Source organism: Eucyclogobius newberryi, unplaced genomic scaffold, assembly GCF_026437365.1.
Source record: "Eucyclogobius newberryi isolate DKJ021-1_F unplaced genomic scaffold, fEucNew1.0.hap1 SCAF_22, whole genome shotgun sequence".
Classification (NCBI taxonomy): Eukaryota; Metazoa; Chordata; class Actinopteri; order Gobiiformes; family Gobiidae; genus Eucyclogobius; species Eucyclogobius newberryi.
Window position 1 is genome coordinate 858,436 of NW_027315857.1, and position 24,851 is coordinate 883,286.

The 24,851-nt window shown below is 49.0% G+C and overlaps 1 protein-coding gene across 1 annotated transcript in view; it reads right to left on the bottom strand.

Moving 5' to 3' along the window:
* The window catches only part of chrnb1 (cholinergic receptor, nicotinic, beta 1 (muscle)), a 267,186-nt gene extending 243,223 nt beyond the window's left edge, over positions 1–23,963 (bottom strand). The window contains exon 1 of the mRNA XM_072459101.1: positions 23,761–23,963. Coding sequence (XP_072315202.1) covers positions 23,761–23,821 — 61 coding nt within the window. The 5' untranslated portion in view covers positions 23,822–23,963. The remainder of the gene's footprint in view (positions 1–23,760) is intronic.
* Between the last annotated feature and the right edge of the window lie 888 nt (positions 23,964–24,851).

Below are 24,851 nucleotides of genomic sequence, written 5' to 3' on the forward strand. Positions count from 1 at the left end.
TCCTGTACAGATCTTATACTGAGAGTCATGTGGTGCCGGGGGTTCCTGTACAGGTCTTATTCTAAATGTAATGTGGTGCCGGGGGTTCCTGTACAGGTCTTATACTGAGAGTAATGTGGTGCCGGGGGTTCCAGTACAGGTCTTATACTGACAGTCATGTGGTGCCGGGGGTTCCTGTACAGGTCTTATACTGAGAGTCACGTGGTGACGGGGGTTCCTGTACAGGTCTTATACTGAGAGTAATGTGGTGCCGGGGGTTCCAGTACAGGTCTTATACTGACAGTAATGTGGTGCCGGGGGTTCCTGTACAGGTCTTATACCGAGAGTCATGTGGTGCCGGGGGTTCCTGTACAGGTCTTATACTGAGAGTAATGTGGTGCCGGGGGTTCCTGTACAGGTCTTATACCGAGAGTAATGTAGTGCCGGGGTTCCTGTACAGGCCTTATACTGAGAGTAATGTCGTGCCGGGGGTTCCTGTACAGGTCTTATACTGACAGTCATGTGGTGCCGGGGGTTCCTGTACAGGTCTTATACTGAGAGTCATGTGGTGACGGGGGTTCCTGTACAGGTCTTATACTGAGAGTAATGTGGTGCCTGAGGTTCCTGTACAGGCCTTATACTGAGAGTAATGTGGTGCCGGGGGTTCCTGTACAGGTCTTATACTGAGAGTAATGTGGTGCCAGGGGTTCCTGTACAGGTCTTATACTGAGAGTCATGTGGTGCCGGGGGTTCCTGTACAGGTCTTATACTGAGAGTAATGTGATGCCGGGGGTTCCTGTACAGGTCTTAAAATGGAGAGTAATGTGGTGCCGGGGGTTCCTGTACAGGTCTTAAAATGGAGAGTAATGGGGTGCTGGGGGTTCCTGTACAGGTCTTATACTGAGAGTAATGTGGTGCCGGGGGTTCCTGTACAGGTCTTATACTGAGAGTAATGTGGTGCCGGGGATTCCTGTACAGTTCTTATACTGAGAGTAATGTGGTGCCGGGGGTTCCTGTACAGGTCTCATACTGAGAGTAATGTGGTGCCGGGGGTTCCTGTACAGGTCTTATACTTAGAGTAATGTGGTGCCGGGGGTTCCTGTACAGGTCTTATACTGAGAGTAATGTGGTGCCGGGGGTTCCTGTACAGGTCTTATACTTTGAGTAATGTGGTGCCGGGGGTTCCTGTACAGGTCTTATACTGAGAGTCATGTGGTGCTGGGGGTTCCTGTACAGGTCTTATACTGAGAGTAATGTGGTGCCGGGGGTTCCTGTACAGGTCTTATACTGAGAGTCAGGTGGTGCCGGGGGTTCCTGTACAGGTCTTATACGGAGAGTAATGTGGTGACGGGGGTTCCTGTACAGGTCTTATACTGAGAGTCATGTGGTGACGGGGGTTCCTGTACAGGTCTTATACTGAGAGTAACGTGGTGCGGGGGTTCCTTTACAGGTCTTATACTGAGAGTCATGTGGTGCCGGGGGTTCCTGTTCAGGTCTTATACTGAATATAATTTGGTGCCAGGGGTTCCTGTACAGGTCTTATACTGAGAGTAATGTGGTGCCGGGGGTTCCTGTACAGGTCTTATACTAAATGTAATGTGGTGCCGGGGGTTCCTGTACAGGTCTTATACTGAGAGTAATGTGGTGCCGGGGATTCCTGTACAGTTCTTATACTGAGAGTAATATGGTGCCGGGGGTTCCTGTACAGGTCTTATACTTAGAGTAATGTGGTGCCGGGGGTTCCTGTACAGGTCTTATACTGAGAGTAATGTGGTGCCGGGGGTTCCTGTACAGGTCTTATACTTTGAGTAATGTGGTGCCGGGGGTTCCTGTACAGGTCTTATACTGAGAGTCATGTGGTGCTGGGGGTTCCTGTACAGGTCTTATACTGAGAGTAATGTGGTGCCGGGGGTTCCTGTACAGGTCTTATACTGAGAGTCAGGTGGTGCCGGGGGTTCCTGTACAGGTCTTATATTGAGAGTCATGTGGTGCCGGGGGTTCCTGTACAGGTCTTATACTGAATATAATTTGGTGCCAGGGGTTCCTGTACAGGTCTTATACTAAATGTAATGTGGTGCCGGGGGTTCCTGTACAGGTCTTAAACTGAGAGTAATGTGGTGCCGGGGGTTCCTGTACAGGTCTTATACTTAGAGTAATGTGGTGCCGGGGGTTCCTGTACAGGTCTTATACTGAGAGTAATGTGGTGCCGGGGGTTCCTGTACAGGTCTTATACTGAGAGTAATGTGGTGCCGGGGGTTCCTGTACAGGTCTTATACTGAGAGTCATGTGGTGCCGGGGGTTTCTGTACAGGTCTCATACTGAGAGTAATGTGGTGCCGGGGGTTCCTGTACAGGTCTTATACTTAGAGTAATGTGGTGCCGGGGGTTTCTGTACAGGTCTTATACTGAGAGTCATGTGGTGCGGGGGTTCCTGTACAGGTCTTATACTGAGAGTAATGTGGTGCCGGGGGTTCCTGTACAGGTCTTATACTGAGAGTAATGTGGTGCCGGGGGTTCCTGTACAGGTCTTATACTGAGAGTAATGTGGTGCTGGGGGTTCCAGTACAGGTCTTATACTGACAGTCATGTGGTGCCGGGGGTTCCTGTACAGGTCTTATACTGAGAGTCATGTGGTGACGGGGGTTCCTGTACAGGTCTTATACTGAGAGTAATGTGGTGCCTGAGGTTCCTGTACAGGCCTTATACTGAGAGTCATGTGGTGCCTGAGGTTCCTGTACAGGCCTTATACTGAGAGTAATGTGGTGCCTGAAGTTCCTGTACAGGCCTTATACTGAAAGTCATGTGGTGCCGGGGGTTCCTGTACAGGCCTTATACTGAGAGTCATGTGGTGCCGGGGGTTCCTGTACAGGCCTTATACTGAGAGTCATGTGGTGCCTGAGGTTCCTGTACAGGTCTTATACTGAGAGTAATGTGGTGCCGGGGGTTCCTGTACAGTTCTTATACTGAGAGTCATGTGGTGCCGGGGGTTCCTGTACAGGTCTCATACTGAGAGTAATGTGGTGCAGGGGGTTCCTGTACAGGTCTTATACTTAGAGTAATGTGGTGCCGGGGGTTCCTGTACAGGTCTTATACTGAGAGTAATGTGGTGCCGGGGGTTCCTGTACAGGTCTTATACTGAGAGTCACGTGGTGACGGGGGTTCCTGTACAGGTCTTATACTGAGAGTCACGTGGTGACGGGGGTTCCTGTACAGGTCTTATACTGAGAGTCATGTGGTGACGGGGGTTCCTGTACAGGTCTTATACTGAGAGTAATGTGGTGCGGGGGTTCCTTTACAGGTCTTATACTGAGAGTCATGTGGTGCCGGGGGTTCCTTTACAGGTCTTATACTGAGAGTCATGTGGTGCTGGGGGTTCCAGTACAGGTCTTATACTGACAGTCATGTGGTGCCGGGGGTTCCTGTACAGGTCTTATACTGAGAGTCATGTGGTGACGGGGGTTCCTGTACAGGTCTTATACTGAGAGTAATGTGGTGCCTGAGGTTCCTGTACAGGCCTTATACTGAGAGTCATGTGGTGCCTGAGGTTCCTGTACAGGCCTTATACTGAAAGTAATGTGGTGCCTGAGGTTCCTGTACAGGCCTTATACTGAGAGTCATGTGGTGCCGGGGGTTCCTTTACAGGTCTTATACTGAGAGTAATGTGGTGCCTGAGGTTCCTGTACAGGTCTTATACTGAGAGTCATGTGGTGCCTGAGGTTCCTGTACAGGCCTTATACTGAGAGTCATGTGGTGCCGGGGGTTCCTGTACAGGTCTTATACTGAGAGTAATGTGGTGCCGGGGGTTCCAGTACAGGTCTTATACTGACAGTCATGTGGTGCCGGGGGTTCCTGTACAGGTCTTATACTGAGAGTCACGTGGTGACGGGGGTTCCTGTACAGGTCTTATACTGAGAGTAATGTGGTGCCGGGGGTTCCAGTACAGGTCTTATACTGACAGTAATGTGGTGCCGGGGGTTCCTGTACAGGTCTTATACCGAGAGTCATGTGGTGCCGGGGGTTCCTGTACAGGTCTTATACTGAGAGTAATGTGGTGCCGGGGGTTCCTGTACAGGTCTTATACCGAGAGTAATGTAGTGCCGGGGTTCCTGTACAGGCCTTATACTGAGAGTAATGTCGTGCCGGGGGTTCCTGTACAGGTCTTATACTGACAGTCATGTGGTGCCGGGGGTTCCTGTACAGGTCTTATACTGAGAGTCATGTGGTGCCGGGGGTTCCTGTACAGGTCTTATACTGAGAGTAATGTGGTGCCGGGGATTCCTGTACAGTTCTTATACTGAGAGTAATATGGTGCCGGGGGTTCCTGTACAGGTCTTATACTTAGAGTAATGTGGTGCCGGGGGTTCCTGTACAGGTCTTATACTGAGAGTAATGTGGTGCCGGGGGTTCCTGTACAGGTCTTATACTTTGAGTAATGTGGTGCCGGGGGTTCCTGTACAGGTCTTATACTGAGAGTCATGTGGTGCTGGGGGTTCCTGTACAGGTCTTATACTGAGAGTCAGGTGGTGCCGGGGGTTCCTGTACAGGTCTTATACTGAGAGTCATGTGGTGCCGGGGGTTCCTGTACAGGTCTTATACTGAATATAATTTGGTGCCAGGGGTTCCTGTACAGGTCTTATACTAAATGTAATGTGGTGCCGGGGGTTCCTGTACAGGTCTTATACTGAGAGTAATGTGGTGCCGGGGGTTCCTGTACAGGTCTTATACTTAGAGTAATGTGGTGCCGGGGGTTCCTGTACAGGTCTTATACTGAGAGTAATGTGGTGCCGGGGGTTCCTGTACAGGTCTTATACTGAGAGTAATGTGGTGCCGGGGGTTCCTGTACAGGTCTTATACTGAGAGTCATGTGGTGCCGGGGGTTTCTGTACAGGTCTCATACTGAGAGTAATGTGGTGCCGGGGGTTCCTGTACAGGTCTTATACTTAGAGTAATGTGGTGCCGGGGGTTTCTGTACAGGTCTTATACTGAGAGTCATGTGGTGCGGGGGTTCCTGTACAGGTCTTATACTGAGAGTAATGTGGTGCCGGGGGTTCCTGTACAGGTCTTATACTGAGAGTAATGTGGTGCCGGGGGTTCCTGTACAGGTCTTATACTGAGAGTAATGTGGTGCTGGGGGTTCCAGTACAGGTCTTATACTGACAGTCATGTGGTGCCGGGGGTTCCTGTACAGGTCTTATACTGAGAGTCATGTGGTGACGGGGGTTCCTGTACAGGTCTTATACTGAGAGTAATGTGGTGCCTGAGGTTCCTGTACAGGCCTTATACTGAGAGTCATGTGGTGCCTGAGGTTCCTGTACAGGCCTTATACTGAGAGTAATGTGGTGCCTGAAGTTCCTGTACAGGCCTTATACTGAAAGTCATGTGGTGCCGGGGGTTCCTGTACAGGCCTTATACTGAGAGTCATGTGGTGCCGGGGGTTCCTGTACAGGCCTTATACTGAGAGTCATGTGGTGCCTGAGGTTCCTGTACAGGTCTTATACTGAGAGTAATGTGGTGCCGGGGGTTCCTGTACAGTTCTTATACTGAGAGTCATGTGGTGCCGGGGGTTCCTGTACAGGTCTCATACTGAGAGTAATGTGGTGCAGGGGGTTCCTGTACAGGTCTTATACTTAGAGTAATGTGGTGCCGGGGGTTCCTGTACAGGTCTTATACTGAGAGTAATGTGGTGCCGGGGGTTCCTGTACAGGTCTTATACTGAGAGTCACGTGGTGACGGGGGTTCCTGTACAGGTCTTATACTGAGAGTCACGTGGTGACGGGGGTTCCTGTACAGGTCTTATACTGAGAGTCATGTGGTGACGGGGGTTCCTGTACAGGTCTTATACTGAGAGTAATGTGGTGCGGGGGTTCCTTTACAGGTCTTATACTGAGAGTCATGTGGTGCCGGGGGTTCCTTTACAGGTCTTATACTGAGAGTCATGTGGTGCTGGGGGTTCCAGTACAGGTCTTATACTGACAGTCATGTGGTGCCGGGGGTTCCTGTACAGGTCTTATACTGAGAGTCATGTGGTGACGGGGGTTCCTGTACAGGTCTTATACTGAGAGTAATGTGGTGCCTGAGGTTCCTGTACAGGCCTTATACTGAGAGTCATGTGGTGCCTGAGGTTCCTGTACAGGCCTTATACTGAGAGTAATGTGGTGCCTGAGGTTCCTGTACAGGCCTTATACTGAGAGTCATGTGGTGCCGGGGGTTCCTTTACAGGTCTTATACTGAGAGTAATGTGGTGCCTGAGGTTCCTGTACAGGTCTTATACTGAGAGTCATGTGGTGCCTGAGGTTCCTGTACAGGCCTTATACTGAGAGTCATGTGGTGCCGGGGGTTCCTGTACAGGTCTTATACTGAGAGTAATGTGGTGCCGGGGGTTCCAGTACAGGTCTTATACTGACAGTCATGTGGTGCCGGGGGTTCCTGTACAGGTCTTATACTGAGAGTCAGGTGGTGACGGGGGTTCCTGTACAGGTCTTATACTGAGAGTAATGTGGTGCCGGGGGTTCCAGTACAGGTCTTATACTGACAGTAATGTGGTGCCGGGGGTTCCTGTACAGGTCTTATACCGAGAGTCATGTGGTGCCGGGGGTTCCTGTACAGGTCTTATACTGAGAGTAATGTGGTGCCGGGGGTTCCTGTACAGGTCTTATACCGAGAGTAATGTAGTGCCGGGGTTCCTGTACAGGCCTTATACTGAGAGTAATGTCGTGCCGGGGGTTCCTGTACAGGTCTTATACTGACAGTCATGTGGTGCCGGGGGTTCCTGTACAGGTCTTATACTGAGAGTCATGTGGTGACGGGGGTTCCTGTACAGGTCTTATACTGAGAGTAATGTGGTGCCTGAGGTTCCTGTACAGGCCTTATACTGAGAGTAATGTGGTGCCGGGGGTTCCTGTACAGGTCTTAAAATGGAGAGTAATGGGGTGCCGGGGGTTCCTGTACAGGTCTTATACCGAGAGTAATGTTGTGCTGGGGGTTCCTGTACAGGTCTTATACTGAGAGTCATGTGGTGCCGGGGTTCCTGTAAAGGTCTTATACTTAGAGTAATGTTGAGCTGGGGGTTCCTGTACAGGTCTTATACTGAGAGTAATGTGGTGCCGGGGGTTCCCTTACAGGTCTTATACTGAGAGTAATGTGGTGCCGGGGATTCCTGTACAGTTCTTATACTGAGAGTAATGTGGTGCCGGGGGTTCCTGTACAGGTCTCATACTGAGAGTAATGTGGTGCCGGGGGTTCCTGTACAGGTCTTATACTTAGAGTAATGTGGTGCCGGGGGTTCCTGTACAGGTCTTATACTGAGAGTAATGTGGTGCCGGGGGTTCCTGTACAGGTCTTATACTTTGAGTAATGTGGTGCCGGGGGTTCCTGTACAGGTCTTATACTGAGAGTCATGTGGTGCTGGGGGTTCCTGTACAGGTCTTATACTGAGAGTAATGTGGTGCCGGGGGTTCCTGTACAGGTCTTATACTGAGAGTCAGGTGGTGCCGGGGGTTCCTGTACAGGTCTTATACTGAGAGTAATGTGGTGACGGGGGTTCCTGTACAGGTCTTATACTGAGAGTAATGTGGTGCTGGGGGTTCCAGTACAGGTCTTATACTGACAGTCATGTGGTGCCGGGGGTTCCTGTACAGGTCTTATACTGAGAGTCATGTGGTGACGGGGGTTCCTGTACAGGTCTTATACAGAGAGTAATGTGGTGCCTGAGGTTCCTGTACAGGTCTTATACTGACAGTCATGTGGTGCCGGGGGTTCCTGTACAGGTCTTATACTGAGAGTCATGTGGTGACGGGGGTTCCTGTACAGGTCTTATACTGAGAGTAATGTGGTGCCTGAGGTTCCTGTACAGGCCTTATACTGAGAGTCATGTGGTGCCTGAGGTTCCTGTACAGGCCTTATACTGAGAGTAATGTGGTGCCTGAGGTTCCTGTACAGGCCTTATACTGAGAGTCATGTGGTGCCGGGGGTTCCTGTACAGGCCTTATACTGAGAGTCATGTGGTGCCGGGGGTTCCTGTACAGGCCTTATACTGAGAGTCATGTGGTGCCTGAGGTTCCTGTACAGGTCTTATACTGAGAGTAATGTGGTGCCGGGGGTTCCTGTACAGTTCTTATACTGAGAGTCATGTGGTGCCGGGGGTTCCTGTACAGGTCTCATACTGAGAGTAATGTGGTGCAGGGGGTTCCTGTACAGGTCTTATACTTAGAGTAATGTGGTGCCGGGGGTTCCTGTACAGGTCTTATACTGAGAGTAATGTGGTGCCGGGGGTTCCTGTACAGGTCTTATACTGAGAGTCACGTGGTGACGGGGGTTCCTGTACAGGCCTTATACTGAGAGTCATGTGGTGCCTGAGGTTCCTGTACAGGTCTTATACTGAGAGTAATGTGGTGCCGGGGGTTCCTGTACAGTTCTTATACTGACAGTCATGTGGTGCCGGGGGTTCCTGTACAGGTCTTATACTGAGAGTAATGTGGTGCTGGGGGTTCCAGTACAGGTCTTATACTGACAGTCATGTGGTGCCGGGGGTTCCTGTACAGGTCTTATACTGAGAGTCATGTGGTGACGGGGGTTCCTGTACAGGTCTTATACTGAGAGTAATGTGGTGCCTGAGGTTCCTGTACAGGCCTTATACTGAGAGTCATGTGGTGCCTGAGGTTCCTGTACAGGCCTTATACTGAGAGTAATGTGGTGCCTGAGGTTCCTGTACAGGCCTTATACTGAGAGTCATGTGGTGCCGGGGTTCCTGTAAAGGTCTTATACTTAGAGTAATGTTGAGCTGGGGGTTCCTGTACAGGTCTTATACTGAGAGTAATGTGGTGCCGGGGGTTCCCTTACAGGTCTTATACTGAGAGTAATGTGGTGCCGGGGATTCCTGTACAGTTCTTATACTGAGAGTAATGTGGTGCCGGGGGTTCCTGTACAGGTCTCATACTGAGAGTAATGTGGTGCCGGGGGTTCCTGTACAGGTCCTATACTTAGAGTAATGTGGTGCCGGGGGTTCCTGTACAGGTCTTATACTGAGAGTAATGTGGTGCCGGGGGTTCCTGTACAGGTCTTATACTTTGAGTAATGTGGTGCCGGGGGTTCCTGTACAGGTCTTATACTGAGAGTCATGTGGTGCTGGGGGTTCCTGTACAGGTCTTATACTGAGAGTAATGTGGTGCCGGGGGTTCCTGTACAGGTCTTATACTGAGAGTCAGGTGGTGCCGGGGGTTCCTGTACAGGTCTTATACTGAGAGTAATGTGGTGACGGGGGTTCCTGTACAGGTCTTATACTGAGAGTCATGTGGTGACGGGGGTTCCTGTACAGGTCTTATACTGAGAGTAACGTGGTGCGGGGGTTCCTTTACAGGTCTTATACTGAGAGTCATGTGGTGCCGGGGGTTCCTGTACAGGTCTTATACTGAATATAATTTGGTGCCAGGGGTTCCTGTACAGGTCTTATACTAAATGTAATGTGGTGCCGGGGGTTCCTGTACAGGTCTTATACTGAGAGTAATGTGGTGCCGGGGGTTCCTGTACAGGTCTTATACTTAGAGTAATGTGGTGCCGGGGGTTCCTGTACAGGTCTTATACTGAGAGTAATGTGGTGCCGGGGGTTCCTGTACAGGTCTTATACTGAGAGTAATGTGGTGCCGGGGGTTCCTGTACAGGTCTTATACTGAGAGTCATGTGGTGCCGGGGGTTTCTGTACAGGTCTTATACTGAGAGTAATGTGGTGCCGGGGGTTCCTGTACAGGCCTTATACTGAGAGTCATGTGGTGCCTGAGGTTCCTGTACAGGCCTTATACTGAGAGTAATGTGGTGCCTGAAGTTCCTGTACAGGCCTTATACTGAAAGTCATGTGGTGCCGGGGGTTCCTGTACAGTTCTTATACTGAGAGTCATGTGGTGCCGGGGGTTCCTGTACAGGTCTCATACTGAGAGTAATGTGGTGCAGGGGGTTCCTGTACAGGTCTTATACTTAGAGTAATGTGGTGCCGGGGGTTCCTGTACAGGTCTTATACTGAGAGTAATGTGGTGCCGGGGGTTCCTGTACAGGTCTTATACTGAGAGTCACGTGGTGACGGGGGTTCCTGTACAGGTCTTATACTGAGAGTCACGTGGTGACGGGGGTTCCTGTACAGGTCTTATACTGAGAGTCATGTGGTGACGGGGGTTCCTGTACAGGTCTTATACTGAGAGTAATGTGGTGCGGGGGTTCCTTTACAGGTCTTATACTGAGAGTCATGTGGTGCCGGGGGTTCCTTTACAGGTCTTATACTGAGAGTCATGTGGTGCTGGGGGTTCCAGTACAGGTCTTATACTGACAGTCATGTGGTGCCGGGGGTTCCTGTACAGGTCTTATACTGAGAGTCATGTGGTGACGGGGGTTCCTGTACAGGTCTTATACTGAGAGTAATGTGGTGCCTGAGGTTCCTGTACAGGCCTTATACTGAGAGTCATGTGGTGCCTGAGGTTCCTGTACAGGCCTTATACTGAGAGTAATGTGGTGCCTGAGGTTCCTGTACAGGCCTTATACTGAGAGTCATGTGGTGCCGGGGGTTCCTTTACAGGTCTTATACTGAGAGTAATGTGGTGCCTGAGGTTCCTGTACAGGTCTTATACTGAGAGTCATGTGGTGCCTGAGGTTCCTGTACAGGCCTTATACTGAGAGTCATGTGGTGCCGGGGGTTCCTGTACAGGTCTTATACTGAGAGTAATGTGGTGCCGGGGGTTCCAGTACAGGTCTTATACTGACAGTCATGTGGTGCCGGGGGTTCCTGTACAGGTCTTATACTGAGAGTCAGGTGGTGACGGGGGTTCCTGTACAGGTCTTATACTGAGAGTAATGTGGTGCCGGGGGTTCCAGTACAGGTCTTATACTGACAGTAATGTGGTGCCGGGGGTTCCTGTACAGGTCTTATACCGAGAGTCATGTGGTGCCGGGGGTTCCTGTACAGGTCTTATACTGAGAGTAATGTGGTGCCGGGGGTTCCTGTACAGGTCTTATACCGAGAGTAATGTAGTGCCGGGGTTCCTGTACAGGCCTTATACTGAGAGTAATGTCGTGCCGGGGGTTCCTGTACAGGTCTTATACTGACAGTCATGTGGTGCCGGGGGTTCCTGTACAGGTCTTATACTGAGAGTCATGTGGTGACGGGGGTTCCTGTACAGGTCTTATACTGAGAGTAATGTGGTGCCTGAGGTTCCTGTACAGGCCTTATACTGAGAGTAATGTGGTGCCGGGGGTTCCTGTACAGGTCTTAAAATGGAGAGTAATGGGGTGCCGGGGGTTCCTGTACAGGTCTTATACCGAGAGTAATGTTGTGCTGGGGGTTCCTGTACAGGTCTTATACTGAGAGTCATGTGGTGCCGGGGTTCCTGTAAAGGTCTTATACTTAGAGTAATGTTGAGCTGGGGGTTCCTGTACAGGTCTTATACTGAGAGTAATGTGGTGCCGGGGGTTCCCTTACAGGTCTTATACTGAGAGTAATGTGGTGCCGGGGATTCCTGTACAGTTCTTATACTGAGAGTAATGTGGTGCCGGGGGTTCCTGTACAGGTCTCATACTGAGAGTAATGTGGTGCCGGGGGTTCCTGTACAGGTCTTATACTTAGAGTAATGTGGTGCCGGGGGTTCCTGTACAGGTCTTATACTGAGAGTAATGTGGTGCCGGGGGTTCCTGTACAGGTCTTATACTTTGAGTAATGTGGTGCCGGGGGTTCCTGTACAGGTCTTATACTGAGAGTCATGTGGTGCTGGGGGTTCCTGTACAGGTCTTATACTGAGAGTAATGTGGTGCCGGGGGTTCCTGTACAGGTCTTATACTGAGAGTCAGGTGGTGCCGGGGGTTCCTGTACAGGTCTTATACTGAGAGTAATGTGGTGACGGGGGTTCCTGTACAGGTCTTATACTGAGAGTAATGTGGTGCTGGGGGTTCCAGTACAGGTCTTATACTGACAGTCATGTGGTGCCGGGGGTTCCTGTACAGGTCTTATACTGAGAGTCATGTGGTGACGGGGGTTCCTGTACAGGTCTTATACAGAGAGTAATGTGGTGCCTGAGGTTCCTGTACAGGTCTTATACTGACAGTCATGTGGTGCCGGGGGTTCCTGTACAGGTCTTATACTGAGAGTCATGTGGTGACGGGGGTTCCTGTACAGGTCTTATACTGAGAGTAATGTGGTGCCTGAGGTTCCTGTACAGGCCTTATACTGAGAGTCATGTGGTGCCTGAGGTTCCTGTACAGGCCTTATACTGAGAGTAATGTGGTGCCTGAGGTTCCTGTACAGGCCTTATACTGAGAGTCATGTGGTGCCGGGGGTTCCTGTACAGGCCTTATACTGAGAGTCATGTGGTGCCGGGGGTTCCTGTACAGGCCTTATACTGAGAGTCATGTGGTGCCTGAGGTTCCTGTACAGGTCTTATACTGAGAGTAATGTGGTGCCGGGGGTTCCTGTACAGTTCTTATACTGAGAGTCATGTGGTGCCGGGGGTTCCTGTACAGGTCTCATACTGAGAGTAATGTGGTGCAGGGGGTTCCTGTACAGGTCTTATACTTAGAGTAATGTGGTGCCGGGGGTTCCTGTACAGGTCTTATACTGAGAGTAATGTGGTGCCGGGGGTTCCTGTACAGGTCTTATACTGAGAGTCACGTGGTGACGGGGGTTCCTGTACAGGCCTTATACTGAGAGTCATGTGGTGCCTGAGGTTCCTGTACAGGTCTTATACTGAGAGTAATGTGGTGCCGGGGGTTCCTGTACAGTTCTTATACTGACAGTCATGTGGTGCCGGGGGTTCCTGTACAGGTCTTATACTGAGAGTAATGTGGTGCTGGGGGTTCCAGTACAGGTCTTATACTGACAGTCATGTGGTGCCGGGGGTTCCTGTACAGGTCTTATACTGAGAGTCATGTGGTGACGGGGGTTCCTGTACAGGTCTTATACTGAGAGTAATGTGGTGCCTGAGGTTCCTGTACAGGCCTTATACTGAGAGTCATGTGGTGCCTGAGGTTCCTGTACAGGCCTTATACTGAGAGTAATGTGGTGCCTGAGGTTCCTGTACAGGCCTTATACTGAGAGTCATGTGGTGCCGGGGTTCCTGTAAAGGTCTTATACTTAGAGTAATGTTGAGCTGGGGGTTCCTGTACAGGTCTTATACTGAGAGTAATGTGGTGCCGGGGGTTCCCTTACAGGTCTTATACTGAGAGTAATGTGGTGCCGGGGATTCCTGTACAGTTCTTATACTGAGAGTAATGTGGTGCCGGGGGTTCCTGTACAGGTCTCATACTGAGAGTAATGTGGTGCCGGGGGTTCCTGTACAGGTCCTATACTTAGAGTAATGTGGTGCCGGGGGTTCCTGTACAGGTCTTATACTGAGAGTAATGTGGTGCCGGGGGTTCCTGTACAGGTCTTATACTTTGAGTAATGTGGTGCCGGGGGTTCCTGTACAGGTCTTATACTGAGAGTCATGTGGTGCTGGGGGTTCCTGTACAGGTCTTATACTGAGAGTAATGTGGTGCCGGGGGTTCCTGTACAGGTCTTATACTGAGAGTCAGGTGGTGCCGGGGGTTCCTGTACAGGTCTTATACTGAGAGTAATGTGGTGACGGGGGTTCCTGTACAGGTCTTATACTGAGAGTCATGTGGTGACGGGGGTTCCTGTACAGGTCTTATACTGAGAGTAACGTGGTGCGGGGGTTCCTTTACAGGTCTTATACTGAGAGTCATGTGGTGCCGGGGGTTCCTGTACAGGTCTTATACTGAATATAATTTGGTGCCAGGGGTTCCTGTACAGGTCTTATACTAAATGTAATGTGGTGCCGGGGGTTCCTGTACAGGTCTTATACTGAGAGTAATGTGGTGCCGGGGGTTCCTGTACAGGTCTTATACTTAGAGTAATGTGGTGCCGGGGGTTCCTGTACAGGTCTTATACTGAGAGTAATGTGGTGCCGGGGGTTCCTGTACAGGTCTTATACTGAGAGTAATGTGGTGCCGGGGGTTCCTGTACAGGTCTTATACTGAGAGTCATGTGGTGCCGGGGGTTTCTGTACAGGTCTCATACTGAGAGTAATGTGGTGCCGGGGGTTTCTGTACAGGTCTTATACTGAGAGTCATGTGGTGCGGGGGTTCCTGTACAGGTCTTATACTGAGAGTAATGTGGTGCCGGGGGTTCCTGTACAGGTCTTATACTGAGAGTAATGTGGTGCCGGGGGTTCCTGTACAGGTCTTATACTGAGAGTAATGTGGTGCTGGGGGTTCCAGTACAGGTCTTATACTGACAGTCATGTGGTGCCGGGGGTTCCTGTACAGGTCTTATACTGAGAGTCATGTGGTGACGGGGGTTCCTGTACAGGTCTTATACTGAGAGTCATGTGGTGCTGGGGGTTCCTGTACAGGTCTTATACTGAGAGTCAGGTGGTGCCGGGGGTTCCTGTACAGGTCTTATACTGAGAGTCATGTGGTGCCGGGGGTTCCTGTACAGGTCTTATACTGAATATAATTTGGTGCCAGGGGTTCCTGTACAGGTCTTATACTAAATGTAATGTGGTGCCGGGGGTTCCTGTACAGGTCTTATACTGAGAGTAATGTGGTGCCGGGGGTTCCTGTACAGGTCTTATACTTAGAGTAATGTGGTGCCGGGGGTTCCTGTACAGGTCTTATACTGAGAGTAATGTGGTGCCGGGGGTTCCTGTACAGGTCTTATACTGAGAGTAATGTGGTGCCGGGGGTTCCTGTACAGGTCTTATACTGAGAGTCATGTGGTGCCGGGGGTTTCTGTACAGGTCTCATACTGAGAGTAATGTGGTGCCGGGGGTTCCTGTACAGGTCTTATACTTAGAGTAATGTGGTGCCGGGGGTTTCTGTACAGGTCTTATACTGAGAGTCATGTGGTGCGGGGGTTCCTGTACAGGTCTTATACTGAGAGTAATGTGGTGCCGGGGGTTCCTGTACAGGTCTTATACTGAGAGTAATGTGGTGCCGGGGGTTCCTGTACAGGTCTTATACTGAGAGTAATGTGGTGCTGGGGGTTCCAGTACAGGTCTTATACTGACAGTCATGTGGTGCCGGGGGTTCCTGTACAGGTCTTATACTGAGAGTCATGTGGTGACGGGGGTTCCTGTACAGGTCTTATACTGAGAGTAATGTGGTGCCTGAGGTTCCTGTACAGGCCTTATACTGAGAGTCATGTGGTGCCTGAGGTTCCTGTACAGGCCTTATACTGAGAGTAATGTGGTGCCTGAGGTTCCTGTACAGGCCTTATACTGAGAGTCATGTGGTGCCGGGGGTTCCTTTACAGGTCTTATACTGAGAGTAATGTGGTGCCTGAGGTTCCTGTACAGGTCTTATACTGAGAGTCATGTGGTGCCTGAGGTTCCTGTACAGGCCTTATACTGAGAGTCAAGTGGTGCCGGGGGTTCCTGTACAGGTCTTATACTGAGAGTAATGTGGTGCCGGGGGTTCCAGTACAGGTCTTATACTGACAGTCATGTGGTGCCGGGGGTTCCTGTACAGGTCTTATACTGAGAGTCACGTGGTGACGGGGGTTCCTGTACAGGTCTTATACTGAGAGTAATGTGGTGCCGGGGGTTCCAGTACAGGTCTTATACTGACAGTAATGTGGTGCCGGGGGTTCCTGTACAGGTCTTATACCGAGAGTCATGTGGTGCCGGGGGTTCCTGTACAGGTCTTATACTGAGAGTAATGTGGTGCCGGGGGTTCCTGTACAGGTCTTATACCGAGAGTAATGTAGTGCCGGGGTTCCTGTACAGGCCTTATACTGAGAGTAATGTCGTGCCGGGGGTTCCTGTACAGGTCTTATACTGACAGTCATGTGGTGCCGGGGGTTCCTGTACAGGTCTTATACTGAGAGTCATGTGGTGACGGGGGTTCCTGTACAGGTCTTATACTGAGAGTAATGTGGTGCCTGAGGTTCCTGTACAGGCCTTATACTGAGAGTAATGTGGTGCCGGGGGTTCCTGTACAGGTCTTATACTGAGAGTAATGTGGTGCCGGGGGTTCCTGTACAGGTCTTATACTGAGAGTAATGTGGTGCCGGGGGTTCCTGTACAGGTCTTATACTGAGAGTAATGTGATGCCGGGGGTTCCTGTACAGGTCTTAAAATGGAGAGTAATGTGGTGCCGGGGGTTCCTGTACAGGTCTTAAAATGGAGAGTAATGGGGTGCCGGGGGTTCCTGTACAGGTCTTATACCGAGAGTAATGTTGTGCTGGGGGTTCCTGTACAGGTCTTATACTGAGAGTCATGTGGTGCCGGGGTTCCTGTAAAGGTCTTATACTTAGAGTAATGTTGAGCTGGGGGTTCCTGTACAGGTCTTATACTGAGAGTAATGTGGTGCCGGGGGTTCCCTTACAGGTCTTATACTGAGAGTAATGTGGTGCCGGGGATTCCTGTACAGTTCTTATACTGAGAGTAATGTGGTGCCGGGGGTTCCTGTACAGGTCTCATACTGAGAGTAATGTGGTGCCGGGGGTTCCTGTACAGGTCTTATACTTAGAGTAATGTGGTGCCGGGGGTTCCTGTACAGGTCTTATACTGAGAGTAATGTGGTGCCGGGGGTTCCTGTACAGGTCTTATACTTTGAGTAATGTGGTGCCGGGGGTTCCTGTACAGGTCTTATACTGAGAGTCATGTGGTGCTGGGGGTTCCTGTACAGGTCTTATACTGAGAGTAATGTGGTGCCGGGGGTTCCTGTACAGGTCTTATACTGAGAGTCAGGTGGTGCCGGGGGTTCCTGTACAGGTCTTATACTGAGAGTAATGTGGTGACGGGGGTTCCTGTACAGGTCTTATACTGAGAGTAATGTGGTGCTGGGGGTTCCAGTACAGGTCTTATACTGACAGTCATGTGGTGCCGGGGGTTCCTGTACAGGTCTTATACTGAGAGTCATGTGGTGACGGGGGTTCCTGTACAGGTCTTATACAGAGAGTAATGTGGTGCCTGAGGTTCCTGTACAGGTCTTATACTGAGAGTAATGTGGTGCTGGGGGTTCCAGTACAGGTCTTATACTGACAGTCATGTGGTGCCGGGGGTTCCTGTACAGGTCTTATACTGAGAGTCATGTGGTGACGGGGGTTCCTGTACAGGTCTTATACTGAGAGTAATGTGGTGCCTGAGGTTCCTGTACAGGCCTTATACTGAGAGTCATGTGGTGCCTGACGTTCCTGTACAGGCCTTATACTGAGAGTATTGTGGTGCCTGAGGTTCCTGTACAGGCCTTATACTGAGAGTCATGTGGTGCCGGGGGTTCCTGTACAGGCCTTATACTGAGAGTCATGTGGTGCCGGGGGTTCCTGTACAGGCCTTATACTGAGAGTCATGTGGTGCCTGAGGTTCCTGTACAGGTCTTATACTGAGAGTAATGTGGTGCCGGGGGTTCCTGTACAGTTCTTATACTGAGAGTCATGTGGTGCCGGGGGTTCCTGTACAGGTCTCATACTGAGAGTAATGTGGTGCAGGGGGTTCCTGTACAGGTCTTATACTTAGAGTAATGTGGTGCCGGGGGTTCCTGTACAGGTCTTATACTGAGAGTAATGTGGTGCCGGGGGTTCCTGTACAGGTCTTATACTGAGAGTCACGTGGTGACGGGGGTTCCTGTACAGGCCTTATACTGAGAGTCATGTGGTGCCTGAGGTTCCTGTACAGGTCTTATACTGAGAGTAATGTGGTGCCGGGGGTTCCTGTACAGGTCTTATACTGAGAGTAATGTGGTGCTGGGGGTTCCAGTACAGGTCTTATACTGACAGTCATGTGGTGCCGGGGGTTCCTGTACAGGTCTTATACTGAGAGTCATGTGGTGCCGGGGGTTCCTGTACAGGTCTCATACTGAGAGTAATGTGGTGCCGGGGGTTCCTGTACAGGTCTTATACTTAGAGTAATGTGGTGCCGGGGGTTCCTGTACAGGTCTTATACTGAGAGTAATGTGGTGCCGGGGGTTCCTGTACAGGTCTTATACTTTGAGTAATGTGGTGCCGGGGGTTCCTGTACAGGTCTTATACTGAGAGTCATGTGGTGCTGGGGGTTCCTGTACAGGTCTTATACTGAGAGTAATGTGGTGCCGGGGGTTCCTGTACAGGTCTTATACTGAGAGTCAGGTGGTGCCGGGGGTTCCTGTACAGGTCTTATACTGAGAGTCATGTGGTGACGGGGGTTCCTGTACAGGTCTTATACTGAGAGTAATGTGGTGCCGGGGGTTCCTGTACAGGTCTTATACTGAGAGTCAGGTGGTGCCGGGGGTTCCTGTACAGGTCTTATACTGAGAGTCATGTGGTGCCGGGGGTTCCTGTACAGGTCTTATACTGAATATAATTTGGTGCCAGGGGTTCCTGTACAGGTCTTATACTAAATGTAATGTGGTGCCGGGGGTTCCTGTACAGGTCTTATACTGAGAGTAATGTGGTGCCGGGGGTTCCTGTACAGGTCTTATACTTAGAGTAATGTGGTGCCGGGGGTTCCTGTACAGGTCTTATACTGAGAGTAATGTGGTGCCGGGGGTTCCTGTACAGGTCTTATACTGAGAGTAATGTGGTGCCGGGGGTTCCTGTACAGGTCTTATACTGAGAGTCATGTGGTGCCGGGGGTTTCTGTACAGGTCTCATACTGAGAGTAATGTGGTGCCGGGGGTTTCTGTACAGGTCTTATACTGAGAGTCATGTGGTGCGGGGGTTCCTGTACAGGTCTTATACTGAGAGTAATGTGGTGCCGGGGGTTCCTGTACAGGTCTTATACTGAGAGTAATGTGGTGCCGGGGGTTCCTGTACAGGTCTTATACTGAGAGTAATGTGGTGCCTGAGGTTCCTGTACAGGCCTTATACTGAGAGTCATGTGGTGCCTGAGGTTCCTGTACAGGCCTTATACTGAGAGTAATGTGGTGCCTGAGGTTCCTGTACAGGCCTTATACTGAGAGTCATGTGGTGCCGGGGGTTCCTGTACAGGCCTTATACTGAGAGTCATGTGGTGCCGGGGGTTCCTGTACAGGCCTTATACTGAGAGTCATGTGGTGCCTGAGGTTCCTGTACAGGTCTTATACTGAGAGTAATGTGGTGCCGGGGGTTCCTGTACAGTTCTTATACTGAGAGTCATGTGGTGCCGGGGGTTCCTGTACAGGTCTCATACTGAGAGTCATGTGGTGCCAGGGGTTCCTGTACAGGTCTTATACTAAATGTAATGTGGTGCAGGGGGTTCCTGTACAGGTCTTATACTTAGAGTAATGTGGTGCCGGGGGTTCCTGTACAGGTCTTATACTGAGAGTAATGTGGTGCCGGGGGTTCCTGTACAGGTCTTATACTGAGAGTCATGTGGTGACGGGGGTTCCTGTACAGGTCTTATACTGAGAGTAATGTGGTGCCTGAGGTTCCTGTACAGGCCTTATACTGAGAGTCATGTGGTGCCTGAGGTTCCTGTACAGGCCTTATACTGAGAGTCATGTGGTGCCGGGGGTTCCTTTACAGGTCTTATACTGAGAGTAATGTGGTGCCTGAGGTTCCTGTACAGGTCTTATACTGAGAGTCATGTGGTGCCTGAGGTTCCTGTACAGGCCTTATACTGAGAGTCATGTGGTGCCGGGGGTTCCTGTACAGGTCTTATACTGAGAGTCATGTGGTGCGGGGGTTCCTTTACAGGCCTTATACTGAGAGTCATGTGGTGACGGGGGTTCCTGTACAGGTCTTATACTGAGAGTAATGTGGTGCGGGGGTTCCTTTACAGGTCTTATACTGAGAGTCATGTGGTGCCGGGGGTTCCTGTACAGGTCTTATACTAAATGTAATGTGGTGCCGGGGGTTCCTGTACAGGTCTTATACTGAGAGTAATGTGGTGCCGGGGGTTCCAGTACAGGTCTTATACTGACAGTCATGTGGTGCCGGGGGTTCCTGTACAGGTCTTATACTGAGAGTCATGTGGTGCCTGAGGTTCCTGTACAGGCCTTATACTGAGAGTAATGTGGTGCCGTGGGTTCCTGTACAGGTCTTATACTGAGAGTCATGTGGTGCCGGAGGTTCCTGTACAGGTCTTATACTGAGAGTCATGTGGTGCCTGAGGTTCCTGTACAGGCCTTATACTGAGAGTAATGTGGTGCCGTGGGTTCCTGTACAGGTCTTATACTGAGAGTAATGTGGTGCCTGAGGTTCCTGTACAGGTCTTATACTGAGAGTCATGTGGTGCCTGAGGTTCCTGTACAGGCCTTATACTGAGAGTCATGTGGTGCCGGGGGTTCCTGTACAGGTCTTATACTGAGAGTCATGTGGTGCCTGAGGTTCCTGTACAGGTCTTACTGGCAGATGACGGTTGAGTCATTTGGAGGAAGTTAAGAATCCCTGGGTCAATTCTGTGCTTAAAACATGGAAGGAGCTGATCAAAGATCAACAAAGAGTGTTTTCGTCGTGCCGTTGCGATGTGTCTTGGCTCTGAGCCCCCCGGCTCCGGCCCCGCCCCCCGGCTCCGGTCCCGCCCCCCGGCTCCGGCGCCGGCCGGGGGGCGGGGCCACAAAGGAGGAACTCATGAAACTGCGGAGAACTGTCGTTTTACCCGGAGATCGTCACGTTATCCCGGCGCAATACTGACCTAACCTAATACTGATGTGCAATTCTGTCGTATGTGCAATTGCTGTTGGAATTCATGTGCAATTCATGTGCAATCTATGTGCTGTCGTGACACATATTCATGTGCAATTACTGTCGGGATCACATGCAATGGTATTTATGTATTTATTTGTCTATGGGAGTTTTTATTTATTTATAGGAGATCTTCTACTGAAAGTGTTTTTCAGACTTCCTATAAGTGATCTGTTCTTCTGGATCTACCTCTGTATCTACCTGTGTTGCACCAATGAAATTTCCCCATGTGGGACAGTAAAGGAATATCTTATCTTATCTTAATATGTTAAAATCTTAAACTGAACAGTTGAAGATTTTACTCCAAATAACACAGACCTGAGATTTAAAAGATAAAAACGTTTTTCACCAGATTTTAAAAGAAAATCACACGGAAAGCTTTGTAATGGACTTGTCAAGGTATTTACAAATAAGTTATTAGTTACTATTACCAAGAAATCAAAGAAAGTAATGACCATTATAACCCTCTGACTGATCTTTTTTTATCAAGGCTTATAGAGATAAACTTTTATTTCCTACTCTCAGAGTTAATTTCTTTTTTTTTTTTTTTTTCAAAAATATACATAAAAATAAGGCATTCAAACTTCAAAACCAAAGTCCCAATTGGTCTAAAGTCTGTAAAATGTGTCCAATGTAAAGTCGAGTCCAAATGTAATCATCTCTGATCATTTTTCAATGTCTGTCCAATGTCTGTCCAATGTCTGTCCAATGTCTGTCCAATGTCTGTCCAATGTCTGTCCAATGTCTGTCCAATGTCTGTCCGGTCCTTAGTTGTCAGTGTAGGTCGGTGTAAGCTTCTTTCTTGTATCCAGGAATGAGATCCATTCACTGTTGTAGGACATATACATCCCAAAAGATCTTTAAAAAATATTATCTTTTCAAAATTCAAGACAATGTTGAAATTCACGGTACTGTTGAAGAACAAATTCTGTTGTTGTTCTGCTGGATATATATATATATATATATATATATATATATATATATATATATATACAAATCTGTTCCTTCCCCTTCAAGCTCAAGTCCTCTACCAGAGGCCCCTGGGAGCTTGAGGGTTCTTCAGTATCTTTGCTGTTCCTGCACTGCGCTTTTCTGGACCGAGATCTCTGATGTTTTTCCTGGATCTGCTCAAGTCATTCTACGGGCACATGTTTCCATCCCATGATGCACTGCAATGTCCACCACCCTTGAGACCACCACTATGTCCGGTTGGTTCCATTACCATTCGGTCTGTCTGTATCTGGAGGTCCCAGAGGACCTTGGCTCGGTCGTTCTCCACCTTTGGAGGTGTTTCCACCTTGTCCTTGGGGTCTCCAGCCCGTGCTCTGCACAGATGTTTCTGTTCACTATGTCAGCTCCTGGTGATGGAGCTCCATGTGTGATGTCCCTGCAGCCTCTGCACCTGCAGTTATGTGCGGTTGGTCTCAGGGCCCTTTGGGCCCTATATTACCTTGGGTCTAGTATATATATATATATATATATATATATATATATATATATATATATATATATATATATATATATATATATATATATTTGGTCATAAGCCAAATATTTCCACATCTTTGTTTAGGTTATAGGTTATGATTATTCTTTCCATGTTGTAAGCACTAATTTTATCCAAGGATTATCCACATCCTCCAAGTGACTCAAGCGTTTGTCATCTGCCAGGCCTCACGGGAACCTCCAGCACCACATTACTCTGGGTCACAGCAGTTTAGCAACGCTCTGATTTTTCAGACAAGGTAAACACCAACCTCGTTTTGAAGCGGATACTGTGGATATTGATCAAATTATTGTCATGTCTGTGTCCTATTTATCATGAGTCAAGATGATCTTGCTGCATATGGGTCACAATGAACTATTCTGTGTATTTTAACTATTCTGTGTATTTTCTGATTATCTGTGGACTAGTCTAAACAATCTTAAAGCGGACGTCATAGCGAAGGTCAGGCCATGTTTATCAGACCCAAGCAACAGCTTTATAAAACACAGCTAAATCTTGTGAAGAGTCGAATCTCAGCTGCAGACGAACAACACGCTACTGTTTTGCCTGTTTTTCCATGTTTTCATCAAATAAAGAACTTGAGAACGATCCTCGCCTCCCGCAGTCTGTATGAACTAAACTTCGACAATACAAGGTAGCTTTATATGGCAGGGGATGGAAATGAGAAGAGTCTGGAATCCTTTGAATTAATGTTATTGATTGACTGATTTAAATATGGACTGAAAGCAGAAAGTGTTTCTTTTAGAGCTTTTTACCACTCTGAGGTGAACCCGTCGTCATTGGAAGCACTGTCCAGGGGACACGTCATGTTTTCTATATTTTAAGCTTCAAAACGTTGTGTGTTTTTTTACAATCAGACTCAGATTCACGGAAAAATCTGTATTTTTTTACAGTATATCGTAAAGCACATACTTTGAAGACGCACTACTACAGTAGGTGGCAGCAAATGCACCTTTTCAGTTGGCTGCCAACCGCCATTAAAAGGTGCATTTGCTGCCATATACTGTAGTAGTGCGTCTTCAAAGTATGTGCTTTACGATATACTGTAAAAAAATCACTTTATTCTTTAGACTTCTTCCTCTGTGTTTTAAGGCGGTTGGTATCTAAGTGTTACATTATCGCCAGACTTTATTCCTGGCAGGAACATAATCATTAAACTAGACGCTGCGTAATGCACGGCCATATTCTTTACAGTTGCCGTGATGATGATGTCACAGAGGATGATGTCACTAATCACCAACATTCCCTCACTCTTCGAGATAAGGAAAAATCACAAATCCAAAAAAACGATAAGACTGAGATATGCAGAAAGTAACAGCAAGAATTAGACAAGGATTATCTACAAAATGAACTTTGAGTGTGGAAAATTGGAGATGTGACCTGTGATAAGTCTATAATAATAATAATACAGAGTTACATGAACTAATAGTGACTGTGTAGTGAGTTTCATGACCTATGGAACTCATGGGTCATGTATTCTGTTACTTTCTTTCCAGAAAACCTTAATACTCGTAATACAGTATTTTCAGACAACATTGATTGTATCGATCATTTCATTGATACAATGTTCCTCTTTACGGTTAGCATTCTAAAATTAGCCGTGGCCTACATTAGCCTGCATGTTCACAGTATTTAAATGTCAGTTAGCTTGTCAGACTTACCCCCGATCGTGTGCACGCTCCACAAACAGCACGCGAACAGAAACCAATCCACGCTTTTCATCTTCGACCCTCAAAATCGTTCTCGATCGTAATAGTCCAGCTTCTACAATGTCTTTCCCTCTTGTTTCTTTGTGTTGGGACCTAACTTTTTCACCTACTGTTGTTGCCTGTCAGTCAGCCGAGCCAGGCCAACTGCAGCCTACTCCGGTTACATGTGGGACAGTGTCCAGGGGTGGGGTTAGGAGGGGGTCACTATGGAGACCTCCACCAATACACAGCTATGTATCCGTCATGCTAATGCTATACACTCCCTCTGATTGAATTAACTCTAAGAATGTATGAAGTTCAAAGCCAGTATAATCACTGTAGAAGCTGTGTTAAGGGCGGAGGAGGTAAGTGTTCACTTAAAGGTGGAATGGACGATTTTTTTCAGCAAATTTTTTATCATATTTCCTCGTGTCGTGGATAAATCATTTGTCCTGCCACGTAAAACGCACCTACCGCTCACCTGCAGCCGCGTCAGGCTCGTCCCCACGTTTCCGCGTGCCTAAGCGCATGGATCTATCATAATATAGTTCCCTCAGTGTACGGGGCAAAATGAGGACGGAGAAAGACAGTTCGAGCTGACGCAGAAGTGGACAGAAATCTACAGGAGACGAGAGATGTGATGCGATCCGTCGGGCTAATAAACAAACACACGTGTGTGTTGTATCAGTCCACACGGGGGAGTGGCATGTGCACGGGGGAGTGGCATGTGCACGGGGGAGTGGCACGAGCACGGGGGAGTGGCACGAGCACGGGGGAGTGGCATGAGCACTTCCGCCTGAGTTCTCAAATCGCTGAAAAATCGTCCATTGCGCCTTTAATGCTCGTTTCCACTGATTTACTTTGGAGTTGATTGTCAATGTTTGAAAGTGTCTCTGCTGTCCTGACCCTGAGACGTCTAGTGTCCAAAGTGGCATTTACCGTGAGCTGGTTGGATAACAGAACAGGTTGAAAACAAGATGGCAAAAGCAGATACCAAAAGAAAATAATAATTTCTCACCAAACACGGACAGAATCTTACACTATTTCTTGGTTATTGTGGTTAA